General features: G+C 37.4%; 1 protein-coding gene across 2 annotated transcripts; it reads right to left on the reverse strand.

The window, feature by feature from the left end:
- Nucleotides 1-1,076: 1,076 nt before the first annotated feature.
- mthfd1l (methylenetetrahydrofolate dehydrogenase (NADP+ dependent) 1 like) lies at nucleotides 1,077-25,586 on the reverse strand. Of its 2 annotated transcripts, none has more exons than XM_055232356.1 (28): nucleotides 25,226-25,586; nucleotides 24,489-24,573; nucleotides 24,279-24,329; nucleotides 24,149-24,202; nucleotides 23,619-23,743; nucleotides 23,162-23,262; nucleotides 22,854-22,990; nucleotides 22,679-22,766; nucleotides 22,463-22,512; nucleotides 22,293-22,390; nucleotides 22,023-22,196; nucleotides 21,649-21,785; nucleotides 21,506-21,552; nucleotides 21,149-21,256; nucleotides 20,971-21,045; nucleotides 20,451-20,553; nucleotides 19,582-19,658; nucleotides 18,233-18,373; nucleotides 17,745-17,813; nucleotides 14,988-15,099; nucleotides 10,840-10,979; nucleotides 10,698-10,739; nucleotides 9,678-9,781; nucleotides 9,355-9,532; nucleotides 7,232-7,339; nucleotides 6,977-7,129; nucleotides 1,679-1,794; nucleotides 1,077-1,558 (listed from the first exon to the last, which is right to left on the reverse strand). In XM_055232356.1, exons 1-27 carry the CDS (start codon nucleotides 25,453-25,455, stop codon nucleotides 1,705-1,707), a joined length of 2,877 nt encoding a protein of 958 aa, XP_055088331.1. In that variant the 5' UTR covers nucleotides 25,456-25,586; the 3' UTR covers nucleotides 1,077-1,558; nucleotides 1,679-1,704. The 2 variants fall into 2 exon arrangements, with proteins under 2 accessions (XP_055088331.1, XP_033847020.1); XM_033991129.2 differs by having other exon boundaries at nucleotides 1,185-1,548; nucleotides 1,674-1,794; nucleotides 25,226-25,538.
- Between the last annotated feature and the right edge of the window lie 259 nt (nucleotides 25,587-25,845).

Genomic DNA, 25,845 nt, shown 5'->3' on the forward strand with positions numbered 1-25,845 from the left:
TTGAAAGTGTGGGAGTTTGAGAATGAAGAGAGAAAGAAAAGCAAACATGGTTAGATATGTTATATTTTATACAATTTAAACACCATGTAAGGATTTTAACCAATACTACATTTTATTTAAACGATCACTTGGCACACAATGTGCACAGCAACATAGAAATACATTAATGTGTAATAAAACCATACACAATAATGTTAATATAGCCTATATTTTTTGCAGGTATGTTACTCAGTTTGTTTGCTATTATTTCACTTTGTAACTAGTCTTGCATGAATTTGTAATATTTATTATGTAATGTTTACCCATAACAAGAAGCGGAATGATCTTGGAGAGGACTGTGAAAAAAACTCATCTATATTCAGTGCAAGAAGCACAGCAAGAGGTTTTCCAGAAGCAGACATGATGATGTTGGGCCTCAGATCTGTCAACATTTCCACTCCGCACGCACTCGCACACGCATAGTAAATAAGCTGTGTACTGTATTTAAGGCCCAGATCCTGTGAATGTACAATAACAGAGTGAGCAGGTGAAAAATCTCAGCTATGAGAAGGACCCACATGTGCGCACATGCATGTTAACTGTATGTAAACACCTTGTAATGATGACAGACATAGCTGCTGTACCCCAGGGAGCTGTGGAGGGGGGCAACAGCACCAGTCAAAAGACATATTTTTAAACATAACAAAACAGTGGAGATAGACACAAGACATCGGTTTCACCATGTAAAATGTAAAAATTGAGCAGCTGTATATGAAAGCTGTATATGCAGATCCCACAGTTAGTCACATTTTTTTTCTATATAAAACAAGGTGAACAAGAAATTGACTAGAACATTTTGCTCTTGTAACTTTACCGGTTAGAGAGAGAAATTGGGAAAGCAGGGATTTAATTTACAAACTTCCAGTAAATGCACATGCTCTGCCTCGTAAAATAATCCCACTCATAAATTCTGTTAATTATCTGTTTGGTCAAATCCTTTCAAAGGGACATTTTAGAGAACCTAATTCTTTCCTCAAATGACCAGTTTTATACAATGTCAGTTCAAATGTTTGCACTCAAATGAAGACAAAAAGCAGACACACAATTGGATTTATTTAAATGTCACATAAATGTTATGAAATTCAGTACTAGTGACTAGTACTAGTCATATTAAAAAGCCCTAAAATGTGTTACAGACACCACAATGTAGAAATAACAATACTCAGTTCAAGCACCAGTACCAGGTAAACACGACTTTACCTGAATATTTCTAAATGACATAAATAACTTTTGGCAGTATCAGCATTTGGATATTAATTGTAAGTACACTTAATCCAGTACCTGAGTGGTTAATTGTGCGTACCACGGCAAATGACATCAGACAAAATATTAAAAAGAAAATATTTTGAAATGTAAACACCTGAATAACACAAATGAAGAAATGTTATAAAGAAAAACTATATGTTAAAAGTAGTGAAGTGTGCAAAGAGAGCATAAGTTGACAGTCAAGTAACACTTTTTTTCCAGGATATAGTAGTATTGTTTTAAAGCTTTTCAGATACTCCTCTTCTCTTCAGTCCTGTGACGAAAGAAAGAAAAAAATATATGTTGTGAATTTGGAATATAATGGTTTTGGAATTCATGTGGCTTAAGTTACTTGAAACCTAATTTAGTCATTATCCATTTTGTCCAACAATACCTCGGAAGCATGTTGTGGCTGGCAGCTCAGAAGAGTCCTGTGATCTCCTCAGTGACAGGGTGTAGGTCGATGTCGTAGAAACAGGGTCGGGTGGGCAGCCCGGGCATGGTGCTCATCTGAGGGGACACAGAGTAAAAAGTGATTCCCAAGCCTTTTTCAATGTATTTGAAACTCTAAAACACAAGGTTTTTTGCATATTGTAGTAAACTTGTTTGCAGACAGGTGTCGACTTGTTTTTAGCAAGTCTTTAGTATATTACTATCACAAGTTAGTAATTTTCAAACTGACAATCAAATTATGACACTTTTCTTGTTCCTTGCCCTTCACTAACAAATAAACAAAGGTTCACTTGATGGCCAATATGATTTCCACTCTATATGTTCCATGGATAGAGGATATATATGCCAATTTACCTCATTAGGAGATCAACTGTCCTTTTTAATCCTTTTATATACTTATATAAAGGCCAAGGGCCAAAAAATGGGGGTGATGAGTGGGGAGCGACATTCAGCAAATTGTAGGACCCAGGACTTAAACACATGACGCCCAGATTGGCATGTTTATCTTATGTGCTGTAACCTAACCCCTCCTCCATTGTGCAATGCATAATTTGTTGAGTGGGTTTCTTTTCTCATTACGCTTATATTAAAGCTCCCACCATAACACAGCTGAAGAATCCCAGACCCTGACGACTGGATGACATCATCCTCCAGACATGATAACTATAATCATGAGTCATTTAAAACAGGGGCAAATGGGTGATCAATGCACTGACAACCTCCACTTTGGCAAAGATTAATTTAGTCTCACACAATAGACCCTTTGTTCAAGATCAAAAAACAAAAAACTATGTTTTAATTTGACTCCCCCTGTACTCCAATAGTCTGCTTACACTCTGAGCTAAAGACATTAGTAAGAACCCCAACCAAACTATTTTTAGCCACTTCTAAATGTAGAAACTTAATCATAATATCTGGCGCTCTACAGAGAACAGATGTGCTACAACTAAATTTGATAATACAAGTGATTGATCTGCCCAGCACCATAATAAGCGCACACTACAAATACATCCCATAATGATGGACCAGATAATGGTAAAAACCTGACCCAGTGTTCTAGAATTTAATTAAGCTCTATCTTAATTAATTTTGTCTACTGGGCTAAGAGAATATTTACACAACATTGTTCTTTGAATAAGGGCTGAAAACTCACAATATTAAGATTTCTTGGATACTGAAATCTTGGTTAATTCCTACTGAGAATATTTACAGAACTTTCAGGGCATGCATTTGTTTTATTTATGAACAAAGATGTAAACCATTTTAACTTCATGTTGATTTGTATTTTGTTATTCTTCTTGTTATGTTTTTATTTTAATAAAAGAAAATACAATATTTCAACAAAGAAAATACAATATAAATCTAATATCAGTATTAACCGTGAATCTGCAAACAGCAGCTGTATTAGAGAGAGTAGGTTGTGCCCACTTATATGTCATTATCAATGTCATATTTAAAGTCAGTCTCATTGTCAGATCACCAAAACATTTTAGTGTACAAATGCGTGACTATGTGTGTAGCATTAACAGTTTATTGGAATACCCTTTTATAGCCTCCTCCTTTAGAGCTAAGTGTTACTATAAGAAGCATTAGATATCTGGGAGAGCTATAAGGAACAGACTAGATTTAATTAAGAGGAAAAAATAGGATGTGATTGGGGCAAACTTGCTCTAATGTCATTTGTGATGTGAACAGGAAGAAGCATGCTCACGCAAACTGCCTGTTCTCACTGCAGACAAATCTAGATAACAAATTACTAACTCGATTACTAATGTACTGGACATTCAAAGATTTCCAATAATTACAACCAAACAGATCTGGGTATGCATAAAAGGTTTTTGCCAAAATCCTACAATACCAACGGAAAGATAAATTATCTCACTAATTAAAGAAGGAGTGGCATATTTCACATGCCTGTCTCCGCCTGACCTGGTTTTACAAGCCCATTAGTGGAGAGGAGCCCAGAGGAAGTGAGCAGCCGTTTCCTGCCCCGGTGTAAATGACGGGACAGGACCAAGCAGACGACGCAGAGGAAGATGACCCAGAGGAAGACATGGAGTTCTTCCTGGTAGTCGGCATGACCCCAGATTGGAAGATTGTATTCATGATTATGTCAAAAGGCTTTTAAAGATGAGTCAATGTATGACGTGGTTACCGAGAAATCAATACATCTGCATTGCATAATGATGTAATAATACTGTTAAAAAGGAAATAATCTGTTCAAAATGTGATGTCATAACATTTTATTGACTTTGTATGATACAAAGTACTATTTACAATCAAGTGCTAAATATGTATTACTAATGACAATCCAATTTGTGTGACATCGACTTCTGCTAATACAATTACTACTAATTCAAAAAGCCACTTTGCCACAAACATTGAAAAATATATAATTTAAACATGAAACTGAAATTAACTATAATTGGCAAAAAGGGATGAGAGAGCATGACTGCATCAACATCTTATAAACCTTTACTATTACTTTTTAGTTTTCTTCTTATTAATATTGTGTAGATTTTTATACACTGAATCTTTCTTAGCTCATAGGCTCAAGAACTCATAATTTCACACATCTTAGAAGATACAAAATAACCTTTTCAATTGTTTTGACATTTCTGGCCAGTCCAAGTCGCCCATTTAAATATCAAAAGATACACAAATGCGAGCTGCCATGGTTGTGAAGAGCAACAAAACGCTCGCTGTTCTTTGGGTTCTCCTCTCCTCAGACTCAAAAACATGTTGGCACTTGCAAAACAGACAAAACTACACGGCTAAACTTGGAAACCGCACATTGGGCCAAATCAATTCCTCCATGATACACAAACACAATGTCCTTTTGTCTGAGAAAAGCCCTGAAGGAGACAAATTGTGAGATTTCTATCCCCACCAATTATTATAGACAACTACTACAACTATCATTACAGAAATGTGTTGATTTCTCATTAGTTAAGTAATTAAAAAAGGTACAAGTTTTTTTTTTTTTTTTTTTAAATAAAGCAGACAAATATTTTATATAGATAGATAGATAGATACTTTATATATGTATATATTTATATACATTTATTTATTTATTTATATTAGTTTTTTCTTAGATTGGTAACATAAATGCTTGTTAGTTCATTGCAATAGTTCAGCCCTCATTTGATAATTTCAATTTACGCCTTCTTGTATGATATTGGCAGCTTTCTAGAAACCTGTTGCTTCAGTGTTGCAGATAGAGCAGCTCATACGGGATGTGAACTCTACACAGATCTATTGTTTGGGCTGCGACCCCTCCCGTACATGCCTAAAGCATGACATCAGGCCCTTCCTGGTTCTTCACCCCCTAAAGACCCTAAAGAACCTGACTCCCCTTCCAACCCTTCCCAGAGCACAATTCCCATTGCTCCCACACCACACACTGAGATAGTCACCAGAAATGAAAACAGATATATTTCCAAGCCAGTGACTCAATATCAATGTCAACCGCAAGAGCAATGCTGCCAGTGGTGAACCTTGCCCATGGGACCTAAGCCTTCAAACACTCAACTAACAGCAAAGATGCCACAGCGACCATTCAAGCCATCTGATGTTTAATCCAACCTTTCATTCATTCTGTGCTCTGTGAGGTCTGAGTATTGGTAAATCCTTTGCTAGTAGCCCAGTTGTTTTTAGATGCTCTAACGTTTCAGGACAACTTAGACGGCTTCTTTTTGAAAATAAATCCCATTGTTAATCCAAATGAAAAATTGAAATGAAAGCACCTTCTCATTATTCCTTTTTCTTAAACTCTGCCAAAAGTGAAACACAGATCAAGGTAGCCATCAATAAACTTTTAATAAAAGCAAAACAATGATATGCCAGGTGGCGGCCACCCCTGGTCATTACACAGGAGTAGCGCAGGCCTGTGAGTAGGTATTAGCGGGACTAAAGCAATGCATTAATGCTGTCAATCAACTGCAAAGAGAATCTGATTGGTCAGTGCTACCACCAGGGCCCTCTGCTTGTGGTCTGCAGGTCACTGAATCAGCGAGCAGTTCTTATCATATAACCCCCAAAACAACATCAAATCTGATAAAGGAAGACATTACTCTTCTTATTGATGAAATGTTTAATAGAAATATAACCTTAAAATTATGATTTTATTGATATATTTAGTGCAATTTAGTAATATTTATAATGTTAAATCTAATATTTATATGCTGTCCCTGATGGTTCCCCTCTGAATGTATCACTAGATAAATGGGAATGACAATAAATCAGGCTAACCTAGTTCTGAAGTGAAGGTGAATATCAACACAACCACAGCAACAGACAATTGACAGTTAGAGCTAAATTAAGAATAAACGAGACAAAATCAGTTAATAACCTAAAGATCCTCTAAATCAGGGCTCTAACTTGGGAGGATCCTGTGCATTTCATTTTCTGTTTTAGCCCCTTCTAACACCAGTGTTTTCTTTCCCTTTGTTTAACTCAATAAATCTTTATTAAGTAAACAAAAGGTAGTACGTCACTTTATGTCAACATGATCAATCAATTATGTTAAGTTATGTAAAAAATATGTGATGATATAAATGAGTCTTTTCAGTCTGGGGGCTACCTGGTGTGAATTTGCCTTTTACACAAATCTTGCAAATGTACTCAGCGCCAACCCAAGTTCAAAGACCTTGTAGGAATCTCCCTTTGGGGTCGGAGCCACAGTTCAAGAGTGTCACCACGGGCAACAACACATCAAAGACAGGGCTGTGAGACTGGACAGACACCAGTCCCACATTCTGGCAGGCATGCACCAGGACTGACACCCCGACCTTAGCCAATCAGAGCTTAGCCCCTCAGGACACACTGGTGAAATAGCAGGAGGCAAAACACTTCCTTCCTCTGCATCACTGTGAAACCAGCATCCAGACAGACATGGGGCAGGCCGACTGAAATATGGCTATGTTAAACTTTAATTTCTGTCAATTTTAAATCAGATCAACGAGATTCTTATGGTGGTCCTTTGGGTCAAACAGTTTGACACTTTATTCAGTAAAATTGGGAGGTTCTGAATGTTTTACAGTTTAGTAATGATTTAGTCCAGTTATAGGCCACTTTGAGACCTTACTTGTCTGGTTCTAGTCTTTGTCTAGACATGGTTACATAAGAAGTGGTACATGATGCAAATTGTTTGAGATCTACTGCTTGTTAGTACATTTAAAACCAATATTGTGAACAAATTTTCAAACCAGTTGTCAGCAGTTTAATATTAGACACTTACCGTTCCAACAAGAGGATAGATGAACCCAGCTCCGATGCTAGCCCTAACATCTCGTATCGGCAAAACAAACCCAGTTGGGGCGCCTTTCTTCTCGGGCATATGTGACAGAGACAAATGCGTCTTAGCCATGCAGATAGGCAATGATCCAAAACCCTATTTAAAAAGAATTACACAAGTGTTCATTTGAAAGTTTGAAAAAAAAAAAAAAAAGGTTTTCAGATTATGACTTAAATGTGGGAGCTATGAGTGAGCTACCTGTTGGTTATAGTAGCTGATTTTGGCTTCAGCTTCTGCAGACAGCTCAATATCATCGGCTCCATAAACCTTTTGGGCAATTGTTCTGATCTTTTCCACAATGGGCATCTAGAAAGAGTCACACAGAAAAATCAGAATCAGAATCAGAATCAGAAGACTTTTATTGCCATAGTCTGTGAACACAGTTCACAAACTAGGAACTTGCTTCGGTGAAAAAGTGCAACATAAACACACTGAATAAATACAAATACAAATAAGGGCATGCACAAAGTTAAAAAGATATGCTTAAAAAAAAATCAAGTGAAATACTTAAAGGGAGAAAAATATATACAACAGCAGCATCAGAACAACAGTGCAAAGTGGCTTATTAAAGTGACCGGTGTTATTAAGTGTCCAGTGTCCAAAAGAACATTAAATTAAACAACATGGAAGTTAACACAATAAATTAACACAATCTCCTCTGTCAAAATAGTAGTTGTTATCTTACCATTACTACTAAGACTACTTTTAGCTGGTACAAGTAATTTTATCTTAAACATTGAAACATCCTTTTATCTTGATATCTTGAACATACTTAGTTACATCATGCTCAAACTGCTGCCTTCAATAAAAAGGGGAATGCCCATTAAAACATACTTGCAGATGCAGTTTAACATTTTTTCTATTCTGGGTAAATAGTCCTGGACAAATTCCCAGTCACTCCTTCGAGGCCTGCCACTGTTTGCCCCTCAGCAGCTCCTCCCACTAGGACAACCTTCACCCTGTCCCTTGCCTATGGATCCATCCCACCACAAACACTACCCTTGGTCCAACTACTCCCCCAAGAGACCACTTCTGTCTCAACTGCATCATAGACATTTTGGTAAGACTTGCACTTTAAGTTAAGAGTAAACTTGATAAACTGTATAATCTCTTAACATTTTGCTGATTTTGCTAAACTGGATGTTCTTCAATGTTTTATGTAACAATTTAAATGGCAGTAACCCCGTGCATACTGTAAATGAGCGAGCATGCATGTGCACTTTGGGTCAGTTAATCAAAGTCACAACTTCTCAACTCAGTAACTCAAACCAGCTGATGTTTTTACTTGCACATTCTTCTACCTTGCTCCCAAATACAAAATAACAACAAGCTAAAGATGACCAGTATCGAAAATTTGTTCCATTAGATACAACTAAATTGGGAGAGTTACAGTTTTTGTGCTCTATGTAACTTCTGGCAGATCCTGAAGTTACATTGTGTCCCCTGGAATTACAATAGGTTCTCGCTCTCCTTCTCCAAATTTAACAAGTCCCCAAGGCTTCACACCTGATTTCAGTTGTCAAACTAAAATCCTCTGCTTTTCTCATCCTTTTTTAACTTTTCTTTTTTTAAAACAAGAAAAAGTTCCAATTAGACTTATTCAAACAACATACTTATTCTATTGTTCCACCCATACAACGTCCTGTGTACCACCCACTTGAATATACACAATAGTTTTGGACACTATGACCTCCAGAATATACGGTTACTTGAATCCGTGGTTATAGGGTGCAGCTTGACCACATCACACCATTTCCTCACACAGAGCAGGTCATTGAAGTGGCAGGTTGATAACACTATGCATTTTATTCATACCTACAATATTTGAACTGAACACAGTCAATACATTTCTGCTTTTGATAAATGTTTTATAATTTCATTTTAAGGTCCAGTATCATGTATTATTAAGGGTTCTAGACAACATCTGGACACTTTGTAATATTGTACATTTTTCTGTAAATTAGAACCTATAAGATATTCACTTAAGAATATTTTAGCTTCCACAATGTAACCAATATGACAGTACATACAGCATTCACTAGTGACGCATTTCTGGTTTCTAAATTTATACAAAACCACATATCAAAGTGGGAGTCTATGTGAAACATGTCTAAATATGGAAATGTTTTGAAGATATTCCTCAAGGCCAAATTTGTTAGAGAGCAGTCTAACCCAAAAGTCAGAGCTACTGATGTTGAAAATGAGGTGAAGGAAAAATACAATTAATTACATTGTATTTTGTGAATGAAATTACATTTTTTAAAATAAAATGATTACGGTGCTTTGACACAATATATAACTAACAGCTGTGATGGTCTCACCTCAATGTCATAGAGGAACTTGAAGTGGCTGGGTTTGCTCGCTGCCTCCTTCACGGCTTTGGCCAGCTCCACAGACCCCCGCCCGCCCTGAGCCCAGTGGTGACAGGGCACTGCATCTGCTGACCCACACTCTCGGGCAATCTGACACACTAGCGCCACCTCTGCCTCTGTGTCAGTCCTGAGAAATAAAAGACACAGGTATTTGTCATAGTAGTCTACATGGCTGGATCGTGGGTTACAAGCAATGAACACAAAAAATGCAGGTATTCAAAATGTTATGTCAGATTGGTGTATATTAACATTGAATTTTACACGCGTCTTACTTGAAAACATTAACCGCTACGACAACTGGTACTCCAAATTGTTGGGCAATCTGGATCTGCTTCCTGAGGTTGCTGTAGCATCCACCTGCAACTAAGTCCAAATTCTGAAGGAAATAAAAGTAAAGAAATAATGTAATTTATCAGAGGAAAAGGTCTTCTTCTAAATCTAAAACACATGAACATAACAGCTGACCCATTTAAAATGATTAGCTGTCAAGTCTACCTCCCACCACGATTTTAAAGTTACCGTTTATGATACAGACACTTTGGAATTCTGCTTTCACATTATACATTTCAAATATGTGAGAGAGGACAAAGAAAAGTCCCAACAACTCCAAATCTTGAATCAAATAAATCAAAGATGACAATATATGGCAACATACTTCACAAAATATTGGAATTCTGAAGGAAATAACAAATGTTATGATCATTGACTTCTTATGGTATTGACTTATTTTTCACTTGTCACATAACCCTTGAAGAATCAGAATAAAGGAATTGTGTGTGTGCACATGTGTCCAGCCCCAGGCCCAGAGCAGTAAGGCTGAGCAGACACTGTAAACCCATTTTCCTGGATCTGTTTTCCTTTGTACTTCTGGTTCTCATTAAGGTCTTTACAATTAGTGTATGCTGCTCCATTATTTTGTCAGCTGTAACTATCTAAGAGGGCAGCAAACCAGGTCAATAGGAATATTAGCGTTCCTCACCAAAATCGCCCTTTCTCTCTTGTATACTCTGGTTCATCTGAGCTTTCAAGTGACCTCTTAACTCAATTAGTTGTGAAGGAGGACAAATGAATGAGTTCCTGTGCTTCATCATAGGACTGTCTGTTTGCCTTTAACATTAGGGTTGCCATAATCCAAACTGAAGGTTTGCATAACTATGCATTTTAATAGGTACAAGATTATCTCCTAAATTAGTTATAAGGGGCAATTAACCATTAATCAGATTTAGTTCAAGAAGAGCAGAAAGTAATGTAGTAAACCACAGTCATGACTTATGGCCTTTGATACTACATACCTCATCTATGTACTCTTTAGGGAGAGGTGCACCCGCTGAAACCTGTATATATATATATATAAAAAAACACATACTCTCAGAATATAAATTTATACAGAAGAAAGGACGTTTATAGTTTGTATGTTTCAACTTTCAAACTTACACTTGGACCTCCACCGTGCATCTTGAGCGCCCGGACAGTGGCAACCAGGACGACAACGTTGGGTTTGAGGCCTGATGCTCTGCACTTGATGTTGAAGAACTTCTCCATCCCGATATCAGCTCCAAACCCAGCTTCAGTCACTGTAACAGAAGAATGCAAGAACACACAATGACTACACCCCATTATTTTGTATTGCAATTATTTGTAAACTTGACATGAATTAAAACTTTAAAATCTCCCAGTACAGAAACAACATTCTCTCTTCACTGAACTCCTAAACTCTAATATTGTTTAATGGCCAAGAACATAAAAAAAAAGTTTTCAACTTTGAGTTCTTGATTGTGTATTCAGATGTGTGATTAATACAAAGAATTTTAAACAATGCTTCCACCACTTAAGAAATTTGTACAGCTTTGCTCTTAGCAGACCACCAGAACTTCCAGGTCCACAAGTCACAAGGACTGCAGACACTCCACATTTGAGTTCCATCTCGTGTACAGAGTGTACAGAATTCTTTCAAATCAGATTTTAATTGTGTGTCCTCATTGGCTTATTCTTCTAACTGAAGGAAAAGAGATATTTTTCACACACCCACAGACTGTGCCAGTTATGTTATGTTGTCCATTAAACCCTTTTTAAGATGTGCACATTGACTTTGGTTATGAACAGGGTCCAGCTGTACGCCTGTCCCATCTGTAACACTATGTTGAATAATGGCTTCTCCAAAGACTTCAAATGCTCTACAGGCCTCTTGAACCGGGTCCAAGTAAAGCAAATAGTCCACCTGGAGTGACAGCCATGTTAAGATAAGGTTTCCTCTTACTTGTGCATAGCCTATGTGTAGTATATGTGCCCCTATAGCTGGTTTTACATTGTGGGAAATGTTGAGATTCCCAATAGAAAAGAATACATCTAACCTTAAGTAAATAAGTTAGCGTTTCCATTATACACTTCCTTCCTTCTTTCACCTGCCAATCACCATTAGCATTAGACCTGTAATATTGTGTTACTGTGGGACCAATAGAAGATCATGTATGAACTGAATACACCGATCATTCAGGATATAATATAATGTGATACATTTTGTGAGGATTTTGTAAAGAGCTACTTCTTTAGCTTCATGGCTCTTCTTTTCTTCTTCAGTTTGTCCTCAGTGTATATATGTCTCTTTTAAACGGAGTGCCCTTGTATCATGTTTTATGGAAACAGGTAGGTGGCAGATCCTCCACCAGAAAAACTTTGCAACTTTAACTGCAGTGCCTCCTTCAAACCAAATACTGTGATGAAATATGCACAACTCCAACAGAGTCATAAACATAATTGCCTTCTTCTTGTTGCTGTGTTTGGCTTATGCGGTACAACACATCAACAGAGAATGATTGTTCCTTCGTTAGACTTTTAATATGATACTGGCCACTGCAGACCAAAAAACCTTATGGGAGCTGCAGTTACGCCATTCAGCCATCTTTGCATTTATCTAAATGTAATCAGCCATTGAGCCAGTCAGTTAACCAGCTGCTACCCGCAGGGGCCACGATGAAATAACTTAGTGTAGTCTGGTGTAATTGACCTCTCATGACCGTTGTCATAATATTGTGGAAGATCAGTGTGTCCATTTCCAGTCACAAGGAACAAGGTTGATTTTGTCTGTACTGTCCTGAAAGTGTAATACATTATCTTAGATGTGAAAAGTGCCCAGATTTTCTTCAAGTAGTATATGTAACACAACATACTATAGACCGTCTAAAGTGAATAATGATCATTATAAGATTATTATTTTGCCTGGAATGCTTTTAATGTTTTCTCCATTGGGACAAGCAGGTGATGCCGCCAGGCCAAGTTACAGGACGATTTGTGGAGAAGTGGCCGCACTCAATGTATTTATTCAATTACAGGTGTTTTTCTAAAATGCCCAGAAAAACATACATGTTGTAAGATGGATAAGTACTGTGGTGTATTAGAGGCAAAGCAAAATTATCTCTATGAAGGCATATGTACATCTAAATTAGGCTAAAGTTCATGAGAAGCCCTTTACGCCCACATTACACGGGGCAGCAGTGTGACCTCCAAAGGATGTGAGGAGGAAACACTTGCACACTTCCTGCTCTGTGAGTTAGCCTTGAACCGTCCATGAAGCTAAATGTTTTTGAGAGCCAAAGAGAGCTGGAACAGATTATTGCCAGCAAAAGCATTTGTACTGGCACCTCAGCCAAGCACAATAACAACAAAAGCTGAAGTAGGGTAGGTCAACACCACATTCTTTACTGTGTGTAATTTTGATAACAACTTTAGGTTAAATATGTCCAAGGATAAAAAGCTACAGAGTGAAGGTTTTCAAGTGAGCATAACCTTATAGTGACTTGGGAGTTATCTGCATTTACTGGTGGTAACAATTCAGGAGTCCCCCACATCTGGCATGGCAAATCCAGCTCCCCCATCACAACACAACATTTCTCCATTTTCAGTTCAGATTCCTATGGGTCGTGAAAAGCCCCTTCGATTAAACAGAAAAAATATGACCCACAGTCCTGAATGAGTTCAACAAAAGTTCAGAGTGAGTCACAACTTCACTTCAAAAAGAAAATGAACACAACCTTTTGGTGCAACATGGAAATTATGTAGCTAAAAAGTTTTTCCTTTATAATAATTTTAATAGAGCATGCACAAAGACTTAAATCATAATGAACAAATAGTTTATTAAGAATGATTCAGGCTTAGTAACCAAGTTAACCAACTAAATAAGTAGGTACTGCACCTGAATGATTTTTAACAAACTATTTGTTCATTATGATTTTAGTTGCTTTATAAAGGTTATTAAAAGTGTAGATATACTAAAGTAATACCAGTTTTAGTTTTTTGTTGAAAATTTTCAGTTTTGACACCAGAAGGAAAAAAATAAAACAAAAGTCAAATTGTAGAAAAAGTATGTTGGTATAATCCAATTTATTACAAATAATAAACTTAAGTTGGCAAATTGGATTGTATGAACACTGAGAACAAAAGATATATTTAGACTGTATTCCTCTATTCTGATGACAATATCTTGTTATTCCATGTTTCCAAGGATACAAGGTCCTTCAGGGAAGAGATTATCTTCTATGAAGAACCACAAAGTTAATGTTAAGCTTGTACAAATTGATTTATTAAGTAAATATTGACAGTAGTATCTCTTGTTTTAAAAGGCAGCAATGCAAAAAAAACAAAACAAAAAAAACAAAAAAACAAAAAATGGCCCAAGATTAGTGATTGAGATGGGGGGGTACATGTCTCCCAGCTGCCCAAGGAGGGGCAGGTGGGAGGCTGAGTTCTTGGCATAGCTCAGGGTCAGGTAACAAACACAGGAGTAGAAGGAGCAGAAGGATTGACAGAGCAAGACAAGTGGAGTTAACGAGTAGAAGAAGGCTAACCTTAAGTGTAGTGAAACCAGATTATGTCTTCAGACTGGTCATACATGCCAGGATATGTCTGAACAATATTTCCTCAGCATACTGATGAAGTGAAAGGTGAAAACACAATACTAGATGGTCACATCCAGTCCATATCTAAACCATTGCTTACTCCTCTGCTTTGAGCTTTTCCTTGCAAGTACAGGACACTTAGATTGATCAATTTCCCCAAAACTTTCTGGTTATCACAGATGTACCATACTTGAAGCCCATAGAAGGTTGAAACAACACATCACCTTTTATAATTATGTATTCATTTTTAGTGTAATTCTTTTGCCATGTCCTAAAACTCAGGTGAACCCAGCTCAAATGAATACCCCAAAAACTCTCCCAGATTCTCCACATATTTGAGGCGGCCGAGTGAATGAATGAATGAGAGCAGGACAGATGCATTGGCTGATAACACTGAAATACCAAAGTCCGCTTTGACGTCCTGGATTAGTGAGGTTTACTTTGAGGCATTCCAGGGACTCTTAACTTTATCTAGTTCCTTCCTTTGGTTCCTAGAAAGTTATGTAGCTGACAAATGGGGTACCATGGGAAGGCATTTGGCATAAAACTTTTCAAGAACCATAAAATTACCATACACTATACACAGAAGAGTTTTTGTTGTACATTGTTTTTTGTGGGGTGTAATTGTGAGATCTTGCCATGCTGTGATTACACTTGCACTAGCATTTTGATCTGTAAGCCTGAACTTACCCACAAAGCCCTCTCGTCCCACCAGCTTCAGAGCCAGCTTGTCGGCGAGCACCGAGGAGTTGCCATGGGCGATATTGGCGAAGGGCCCAGCGTGGACAAACACTGGAGAGCCCTGAAACAATTAAAACATACTATTATCATAATTACTGCTATTATAACAATATTCTGAATGTGAATTATTAATACTACACAGACATCTATAACCCCATCTTTTTGAACGACTAAGATGAAAAGTAACTGAAGATTTCATTTACACGGTATTCTTCAAACTGACAGGATTTCAGAGCACTTTTTTGTAACATTTTCAATTCCTTCATTCAGACACTCGGTGAATATTAAAGCACTATACAGGTACATGTTTGAGGACAAGAACCCATTGTTGAACTGGGAGTCTGAGGAAAGAGGAAGGGTGGGAAGGGCCTTTTTGACGTTTTGTAATTTTCTACACTTTTGTTTGCATTCCTCTGTCTGGCTCGATAAACAAGCCACCTGCTGTGGAGTAAATCAGAAATTTACAAAGACCAATGCTACTGGGTTTGTGTATTTGAACCAGCAGAGCAGAGAATAGACCAAAAAAAAAACAACACTAAACATTTACAGTTATATAACAGATTTTAACATGGACAAATTATGGACAGTTTTCAAAGAAATTTAAAGAGGCCATGTAATAACAATCATCTTTTATGCAGACTTTGGCAACGGAAATTGAACTGCACCTTATGTATTGAACAAAGCCAATACGAAAAACATGTTCTTCAATTTCCATGCATGCACATACAGCATTCTTCAGATTAAATGTTCTATAACGTATGTAACCAAAACAGGAAGATGGTTATCGTTTCAGTATTTCCTCCTCTGGTGCATCTCAACGTGTGCACGACTATCACCTAAAAAAACTACAAAATATTTTCAAGATAGCAGGGTATGCAGACTAGCATGGGAAATACAGTATAGGGACAAACCAGGAAAGATGCAAGGGACTCTGGGACTCCACGTAGACAGGATGTTTGACTGCACACAATGATTGGGACCCACTACATAGGCACGTACAACTTGCTACAAAAGGTTTTAATTTTTTTTTTTGAACTTCTCAAAAATGAATAAAACTAGAGCACATATGAGTTTAGACACCAAGTTACAGCTCCAGTCCTATAAAGCAACAGCAATTAAATTATGTAAAAAAAAACCCAACAACTCACAATATCTCATAATGGCTACGTTTCAAAACACATAATTTAATTGATCATAGAAACTTTATAAAGAAAGACTGTCACAATGTCAAATTTGTGTGTCAGGTTATGATGTCAAATGAATAATTGTTCATTTGTGATGTGTCTTCTCATAATAAACATAACAACTGTGATGCTTAATTTTATTTCATTCATTACCATTCCTCTAACCAGCTTTTTGAAGTCCAACTTTGTGGCTGTGTCTGAAGTAAAGTCAATGTGACATAGAAAGCACTTTACACTTAACTTAATTTTGCCTCTAAAATGGTCACAATTAACCACCAGATTGATATGTGTAGCCCTCTGAATAGAGTACATCAATCTGGGATGGTTCTTGCTGAAAGTGATCAGAATCAATGATTGGAACGAAAAACTTCATATTGATTGGTTGAAGCATCACAACAGTGGAACAAGCTGAAAAGTCAAACTTTAGTTACATCCAGTTGAGAGAAAAGCACACAATGCACAAAGCGCTTCCCTTTGCACCTTTTTCAAAAACAAAATAATTTGTATTTCTGCTAAAATAGGTCCAAGCACGTCTGTCGGCGTCGCCGTGTTTGTTTTGGTTTGTTCGCAGCTGGTTACCGCCCAAACCACAGTGCTGGCCTGTGACTGGGTCTGCACCACTGGTGGTGAAATTGACCTAACTTTTCCATTGGAACTGAACAGGACAGATTCTCAAGAGATTTTGAACTCACAAAAATCATGAGAATTCGTCTTGCTGGCAAGGCTAGGTCACGATTGTAACTGTTAGTTCTTACAATTATTATTGTGACCGGAAAAATCATGGTTGACTAAATAAACTTGACATCCCTACAGTAATCTTGGCCTTCACCAAAATAAATTAACCAAAGACCTATATAATGTGTCATTTTAATGAATAAAGTGAAGACAATAATTTCTCATTATATTATTATATATTAACTCCAATTTCACAAAAGGTACAGGGGATAGTCTGTCGACCTACATGAAATTTTCTCACACGGCCTGGAGGCCTGGATCCTGAAGGTGGACCAGAATGACAGGAAAACCACAACGGAAATAGCTTCACACAACAGAGCCACAATATTTCCTCTTAAAAAAACGGAAAGTAACCAAATCCTGCTGCCTGCTCTCTCCACCCCTACTATACCCATCAAAATAAGCTGGTTTGTCTGTGTTTATCTTACACTCCCAACGGCAATGTCATTGAGATTCCCAAATACTATACACCAGTGCCCTCAGACAGTGTGTTAGAATGGTAGTTTCCTTTACACCACCTGTCTTTCGCCGCTGCTAAACTGTTATGATACGGAGACAGTAGAGGAAAAGGTCAATCTGTCAAGTTCCTTAAAAGCTCTCACAGGACCCATCTTTATGTGTAATGCCTTTCCCTGACACAAAGCAACAGTTCAAACACAGTTACAATCTATCCAGCTCCTGCCTGGCCATTGTATTTATTGTAGCATCAACATTTGGGTCAAAATTTATGTGTAAAGTGATATCATGAGTTGTCGAAATAATTATTTGAGATGGGTTTAAGTCTCACCTCTAGAGTCTGCATAAGAGTAGGTTTGATGGCATCTTTCATCAAAACGGCCAAGGCCCCGCTCACGCCCTTCACAGGAAACCAAAGTAAAACATCACGGAAGTTAGACACAAAACAGCACTCAAATCCATCTACATATCATTGTGGCAGAGTGTTAAAAATGCACATTGTATATAGAACCATAGGAACAGTATTGTTACAGTACTGTGTTGTGTTATGCGTTTTATTTTTTTATATATATATGCATGTGTTAATGCAAAAAGTATGCTGTATAATCAGTGAAAAACAGACTGTATTTTTACTGTGCCAGACCTTTAGGGTGGTGATGTTTTTGCATCCTGCTAACCAGGCTAACTAATATAACTTTATATGGGAACCTCCTTTTTTTATTTGTGCATAATAAGAGCCAGCTGACTCAACAAATGGACCAGGTGAGAGGAAGATCATTTTAATGAAGAAGGCCATCATGTAGGCCAAGTTACACTCACCAGGTCCTCTGCAGTGACCGGACGTCCCGAGTGGCTGGTGCCCACTACCATGCGGGCCAGCCTGCTCCTCATGTCCTGCAGACTGTTGGACAGAGCCAAGATTGCCATGATCTCACTGGCCACTGCAATGTCAAAACCAGTCTAGAGAAAAACATGATCAAAGTTACAAAGGCAAGAGTTTATCTTTTAACTTTTTAACAATAAAAATACTTGATCTTTCTCTTCACAAAATTCCCACGGCAATACATTTTTCTCTCAAATATAAGTAAATTGACATAAATAGCATAGTGCATTGAGCTCCACTTCAAGACATTATTTGAATACAGTTGAAACCAGGTCAGAGTGTGACAACATTTAGCCATATGAATATAATTATTCAAAATGTTCAAGGTTTCATTTTGTAACTTTCATATTAACAGGCTATTCACAATCCTACTAGAAACTCAGAATTAAAATTGAATCCAAATATTTGTAAAATGACAGCAGACAATTTTCTGCCTTAGTTCCCTTCAAGACAAAAAAAAGGGATATTTACAGAAACAAAGCTGAATCCTAGAAGAATTGGACAAGAGGACTGTAGGAAGACAAGAAATTTGTTCTACAATGTGAAGAGTATGGTATCTAAAACCACATCGGCCCACAAGGGAATCCCACTCACACTGCCAATACCCTCTGGACATATAGTATATCCAGCACTGAAGGAAATTTGGAGCCAAAATGCAAATACCGTGGACAACCCAATGGCTTTAAATGTAAGCATCTGCTAAACTAATAGAGTTAGTGTGGACGTGTGTGTGTGTCATATTCCTCATCCTTTAAACATTTGCTTTCACTTAAGTCATTCTTGCTTCCCATTGAGCTGAACTGTTTATTTACACAATTTCATTTATCTGTCATTACTACAAACATGTGGGTGCAATCCATATGGATTGAATCATGAAGAGAGGTGGAGGAGGGGGGCATGAGAAAGTGAGCAGGAAAGAGATTGGGAGTGGGTGTCAACAAACAATGGCATTACAAAAATGTTCACACATATCCTCCTCTGTAGTGGAAACTATCATACCAATGACTAGTCTCTGAGCAAACGGGGAAATATGCACAGCATTTAATCTGCCTAGAGGTGTTCAGGTGCCTGTAAACTTCAGCTGTGATCTGAATTAAACCACTCTGGTAATTAGAAAAAAAAAAAAATCACTAATGCTTGCCTAAATGAACTGTAAGAGAGGCATATAAAACAAGGGAGTTATAACCACAAAGATTTAAATTTAAATGCAATTTAATTTAAATAAAAATGCAATTTAGGATGCTGATTTTGAATATTTCTCAGTGTAGATTATTTTTTTTCTTACCTCCCTTATCTGTCCTTTTTCAGTGCTTGCTTGTCCAACGGTGATCTTCCTCAAGAAACGATCATTTGTATCAACAACTGAAAAAGGAAAAAAAAATTGCCATTAGAAACAATGGATTTTAAAATGGTATAAAATGTAAACTAAAATGAATTTTTTATTTTCTTGGTACAGTGCATTACATGAAATAAGTTAAGAAAAGTTAGGCTAAAAGGAGCTGACATAAACATTAGCCATATAAACTAAGATTTATATTTCCTCAGCTGGGGAGAGTGAGGTTTGTTTGATTTAGGGTCACACCCCTGTAACATGCGCTGCTAAATGTGGTTTTAATCTCCAGACTGGGTCCCTTTGAGAGCTCTATGCAGACAGTGGACTACATTCCCCATCAGTCAAAGCGGCACCCCACTGCTGGTTCTCATAGACATATTTAAACTTACATGGTAATCGCAAAAGTAACAGTTAGCTTTAGTTGCCCACTCATTTATTACTGATTTAAGACATATCAATACATCTACCACTTACTCTAAAAGATGCAAAAAAATAAAAAATAAAAAGCTAACCATTTGTCCAGATCATAAGATTTGTTACGAATGTTTACACGATTCATTCACTATGTGGATTCAATCAAACATATTACATAATCAGATTAATAATCGATTATTCTTAAGCACCAGCTGTATCTACATTATCTTATGAGGAACTGACTACACTTTCATAGTCCATTTCAAAATTAGGATTTGTGATGATTAATAGATTGAATTCAAGCCATGTCAAATTTTTTGAGCTGATACTCCTTTGTAGAAATTGACTTGATTTTACAATTATAAGTAAAAGATAAATTAGTCATTTGTGTATTATTATTTGTATACCTCTCTGCCAGGTGATTTGGTTTGGGTCCAGATCAAGGCGGACAAAGCTGCTGACCTCTTGTGGTGTGAGAGACGTGGGGTCTGTTTTATTGATGCACAGACGCTGAAACAAAAACAGAACTAAACCATAAAAGAAACTCATACCTGGGGTGTGAACAAAATGTCAACTTACATGTTACACTACACAACCCATTAATTGTATCATCTGTTTAGGAAAAGCTGCATAAAAATATATCAGACAAGGTAGAGAAAAAACAGCTTCAGACTTGTTCACTGAGGCCCCCTTGTGGACTAAACAACCACATTACACATCAGCAATAAGTACATTGGATATTTGATAAAAAATACAACAAATTAAACTACATTCTTAAACAGGTAGTAGTCTGTACAGTAATATTTAAAATCCAATAGTAAATGTATCTAATGTTAAACTACATACTTAAATTATATTTGAAAATGTGAATAATATAATAATAAGAAGTATACATCCCATTTCGACATGAATTTAATTTAGATTTACCTGGAGCCGTGAGATTTGAATAGGTGAAAATTTCCGAACTCCATTCACAGAAGGAACCAGCCTTTTGTACAGAGCCTACAAAATAAGAAGTGTAAAACATGTTCATCTTTCACAAGTTATTTAGTCCTTTATTCTTAAAGCTCAATAATATTATACTCTTTAGTAATGAGATTCTGACCTTGTCTGACTGTGTTGCCTCATGAAGCATTCTGGCATCAATAGCCGCTGCCACCAAGTTGTTCGCTGCAGTGATGGCATGAATGTCTCCAGTCAGATGGAGATTAAACTGCCGACAAGAAAAATGTAAGTACAAATATATATTTTTGAGTGTCAAAATATATTTAATATATTTGACACTATGACAAGTGTTATATTTGATAAGTGTTTTTTTTTTTTGTTCAAATACAGTAAACAATTAACTCACTTTCAACCATATTGTCCACTTAATTAATATTTAGAAAACCATTTTTAAATCTGTGTTTTTATGTTTAAATTTGGGTGTGATTATGCTGCGAAATATGTAGATTTAACGAACCTCCTCCATAGGGATGACCTGTGCATATCCACCCCCAGCAGCGCCCCCTAGGCAAAATGATGATTTTGTGGTCAGCTTTGTGTGACTGGTTTAAAGTAAGCTTTTTAAAAAGCTATTTAAAATAGTATTGATGAGATGCAGACCTTTGACCCCAAAGGTCGGTCCCTGGGAAGGCTGTCGTAGACAGGCGAAGGAGTTGAGTTTCAGGTGGGCAGAGAGGGCCTGAACCAGGCCAACTGTCACTGTGCTCTTCCCTTCTCCAAGTGGAGTTGGCGTTATGCTGCAAAAGAAAAGAAAATATTGCTATACTTACATACTGTGATACATGTATAAAACCAGATATGCCCGTTGGTATCATGTAAGAAATTGTATGTTATAGGTGCATTTATTCATTTGGCTGGTCTGGACCTTTGGTAGAGTGCAAAATGGAGGAATGTACTTAAAGATGCGCATGTTTAACAGAAAACATATTTCAACTACAATAAGAACCAGTTATAAGGTGATGACAAAAACTCACCCAGCAACCAGCACATAGTTCCCATCAGGCTCAGACTGTAGTCGGTCTAACAGAGACAGACGGACTTTAGCCTTGCTCCTGCCATAGGCCTCCAGTTCTTCAGGGAGCAGACCAATCTCCTCTGCCAACACTGTGACTGCTTTAGGGGTTTGAGCTCTGGAAATCTCAATGTCACTGTGAAACAATTACACATAAGAATTTCAGCTCTATGTGTTTTTATCGTATTTTAATGATACCTTGTATGTCTATTACGATAATTTTATTCTGTACCTTGGCACAGGGGTCAAAGGCTTCAGTCTGAGGCTCCTCAGGGTCCAAGGTTTGTGCTGCTGCTCCTGTAACCAGTGACTGCAGCTGCAGATCACATTCTGTAAAGAGATCATAAAGGTAAGTACACAATATGATTACAAAAGACAGAGGCAGTATAGATAAGTGAAAACCTTTATTCTGTAGGCAGCAACAAGGTGCTTTGTAGAGATGTCATTTTCACCTTAAACAGAAAGCATGATTTATTAATGCCTTATTTCAAATTCTCTGGTAGCAATCATACAACAAGTAACACTGTAAATGTATCTCACAACATTTGCATACATTCAAAACCTTGTAAATGAACAAACATATACAAGAAATAAAAAGAAACACCTAAGAAAACTCACAAATTACTGCTGCTCGGGGTCGAACCCAAGTTGACGGGATATTTATATTTCCTTCTCCTAATAGGACTACAGCATCAGCTTCCATTACCTGGAAAAACAATAGTGTTCTTGATGTAGATGTAAAGACTGACACCATGTGGTTAAAAAGTACCATCACACGCAAAAAGTTAGTTACCCGTTTTTGTAGGTTCCTGGCAGTGCTGTGACTCTTAAAAGCCTCCATTCCGCTCCTCTCAGTCAGGGCTTGAAGAGAGTATATCAGTGCTCCTTCTGCTCCAACCAACAACACAGATTTTCCTTCGAGTGAAACATCTGAGGAAGTATTAGTTATTATTAGCACTTCTATGTATGGGCAAATGCATATATATTTTACCTGAACACAAAAACAACTTAGACAATACTTTTAACATTAGTCTTTTAGTATTAATCAGTGGTGGAAGATGATTTTTGACAACCTATAAAGACACTGGAATTAAAACTCACCATGATTCTCCAAAAGATCAATGATTGCATTTGCTACTGGGGGCAGAAAACCCGGTCCACTGTCCCCCCGCAGCAGGCGTCCCACATTCACATCTGACAGCCTGATCAAAGAGGGAAAAGCAAACATTATCAAAACATAATGATCTGTGAGGTTATAACACAAAACTTTTGGCCATATTTGTATTGGTAGGTAATTGCTATGATTTATTGTGATTACATAGGGTACCTAGCTCATTTTCTGCTCACAAGATGGACTGACATGCTGTTTCTAACTCTGTCTAATTGTTCCCAGGCCTTTCTGATTTGGGTTAAATCTGCTTTCAAACATGTGAGTGACCGGTGAGCTCCCATTTGAGTAAATTGTACAAGGAGACACAGCTTCACAAAAAATAGGTATTATTTAGTTTACCACTGTAATTTGAGATTTGGATAACCAGTTTGGAGAACAGTGCTTTACCCGTCGATGTCCTTCTCTGGTTTGATAGCGTTGACCACTTGACTAGTGAGCAAAGAAGAAGGAAGTTGTAGAGAAACACCATGAACACTTGGGTCTTCATTTAGCTTAAAAATCTCCTCAATGACCTGGAAAGAAACAAGTCATAAAAAACAAGAAAATAAAGTTCTGCCACTATTACCCCTATTACCAATTTTACTACTACCATTATTATCACTACAACTTGGAATTTAACCTAACAAACTTAAATCTGTAGGTTTTAGAATGTATGCATATTAAATGTAATGGGAATGTATAAAAATTTATTCATAATGCAGTCCATCCTCAAACATCTGATGAGTTATCATTTGTATAAAAGTATCAGATTACTTTACATACAACAATTAACAGTTCGAGTCAGACATACATGACAGTTTGAGTTGTTTATGCTTGTTGCAAACACATGAAAAGCCAAAGAGGTAAATCATGCAACAACTTGCTTAGTAAATGTGGGGGAGGGTTGTATGCACAGGAAGAGGCAATAGTCAATTCACCTCATCTTCAGTGCTGTCCTTTGAAAGACAGAGCAGCTTGACATTTAGCCCAACCTGGAGAAATACACAGATCAGTAAGAGAACATTTTAAAACAAATATAAGAAAAACAAAACAAAACATAAGTATTACCATATCTGCCACTTTCTTATTAATCTCCCATACTCTGTCATCTTCATTTGACTTGGAAAAAAGAACACAAAACTTTTGCTATAAAATGTGCAAAATTGTAACTGATATGTAGTGCTACATAATAGATAGGTGTATTGATAATTGATATGTTTGGTATTTTCCCAACTAATCACCATTTTCTCGATAAACGTGTTCCTTAACTTCACATACCTGTACAATAACAAAAGTTGGTTGGATAGTAGAGTTTTTTCTCTGCAGAGCTGCCATTGCTTCCTTGGAACGTTGGACAACTTCTCTGCAGTCAGATAAGGTAATGCATACATGATTTTACAACATACATTAAACAAGAAACAAACAAACAAAAAAAATCAAGCAATCAATTTGAGGTAAATGCCCTATTGCTCTAAACCTAAATAATATGCTCTCATTTATTAACCATTATAGTCTGTGGTATGTTGCAATAGATGGGGTTAGGGTCATGTGAGGTCATGTGACCTGGGAGGGGCCAGTATGTCCCCTGCCTACAGCAGTATGAAGCTCTAACACACTAACCTATATATTCAGAAAAATGTAAACACTGGAATGATTTCTTTTGGTCATTTCAAAACATGCTATTCACCGAGACAATGAGTTTATTTGAGACAGTATGCTATATTTAGAGTGGGATCGCCTTTGTGTATTTATGGTTTAATAAAAAACAAGATGAAATAGTTTGGAGGATCAAGATAAGGAGTAAAAAGATAGGTTTATAAGAGTTACAGAGAACCCATTAGACTTATTCTCCCATTAATGTTGGTAAAGGTAACAAAAGGCAGAAGTTACATCAGCTGGCACTGAAACTGGAGTACACGTGTATGAGTGGCTGGAAGCCAAACCCCCAACCACCAAACAGGAAACAATAAAGGCACAAATACACAAGCCCAATACACTTCTTAGATATATCTCACCTAAGAGAGCCATCACGCTCAAAGACATCCTCTTTGGCTGGATGCTTCCCGAGGTTAAAAGCTACTTTGGCACTGGATCTGCCGCTTGAAGTCGCGCTCGCAGCCCGCAGAAGCAGACTAGAGGGAGAGGGTCCCACGGGCAGACATCTCCGGGACAATTCGCTGACTACACGCCCGGTGCGCTGTCCTCGAAGAATTCCACAAGTGTTTCGGACTAATGACAGTTTCATGGTGTTTTTTCTCTTGTTTTCTGGAGCTAGGTTGGTTCAGTGTCTCAGAGCTGTGGGAGGCGAGGACCTAAGTCAGCGGCAGACGCCAAGAGAGTGGGGAGGTGGCGCTAGGTCCTGATGGAGGTGCGGTGTCTTCACGGGCAGTGGGAAAGTCGGAAATTCACAAATAGGCGCGAGATAGCAAAAGTAAAAACTGACCAGTTTGTAATCTGGTATGTATTTAACCTGTGGGATATGCTGTCACACAAGACACAAAACACATTCTGTCCTAAACTGTTCTCTCATCTCGTTACTGGGCTTATTGTCACATAGTCTCTCTTCCATAACGTGTAGTTTATGATGCATACTTTGTCTAATTATGATGCACTCTATACAAAATGTGTAGCCATG

Source organism: Periophthalmus magnuspinnatus, chromosome 24 (genome assembly GCF_009829125.3).
Source record: "Periophthalmus magnuspinnatus isolate fPerMag1 chromosome 24, fPerMag1.2.pri, whole genome shotgun sequence".
NCBI classification, from domain to species: domain Eukaryota; kingdom Metazoa; phylum Chordata; class Actinopteri; order Gobiiformes; family Gobiidae; genus Periophthalmus; species Periophthalmus magnuspinnatus.

What these genes read in the sequence shown, in the direction of transcription:
- mthfd1l (XM_055232356.1), bottom strand. Translation starts at nt 25,455, where the DNA reads ATGAAACTGTCATTAGTCCGAAACACTTGTGGAATTCTTCGAGGACAG. An exon ending in TTCAAATCTCACGGCTCCAG is followed by an intron (nt 20,554 to 20,970) that starts GTAAATCTAAAT and finishes TTTTTGTTTCAG; the next exon opens with CGTCTGTGCATCAATAAAAC. An exon ending in GTAGCGGTTAATGTTTTCAA is followed by an intron (nt 9,533 to 9,677) that starts GTAAGACGCGTG and finishes TTTATTTCTCAG; the next exon opens with GACTGACACAGAGGCAGAGG.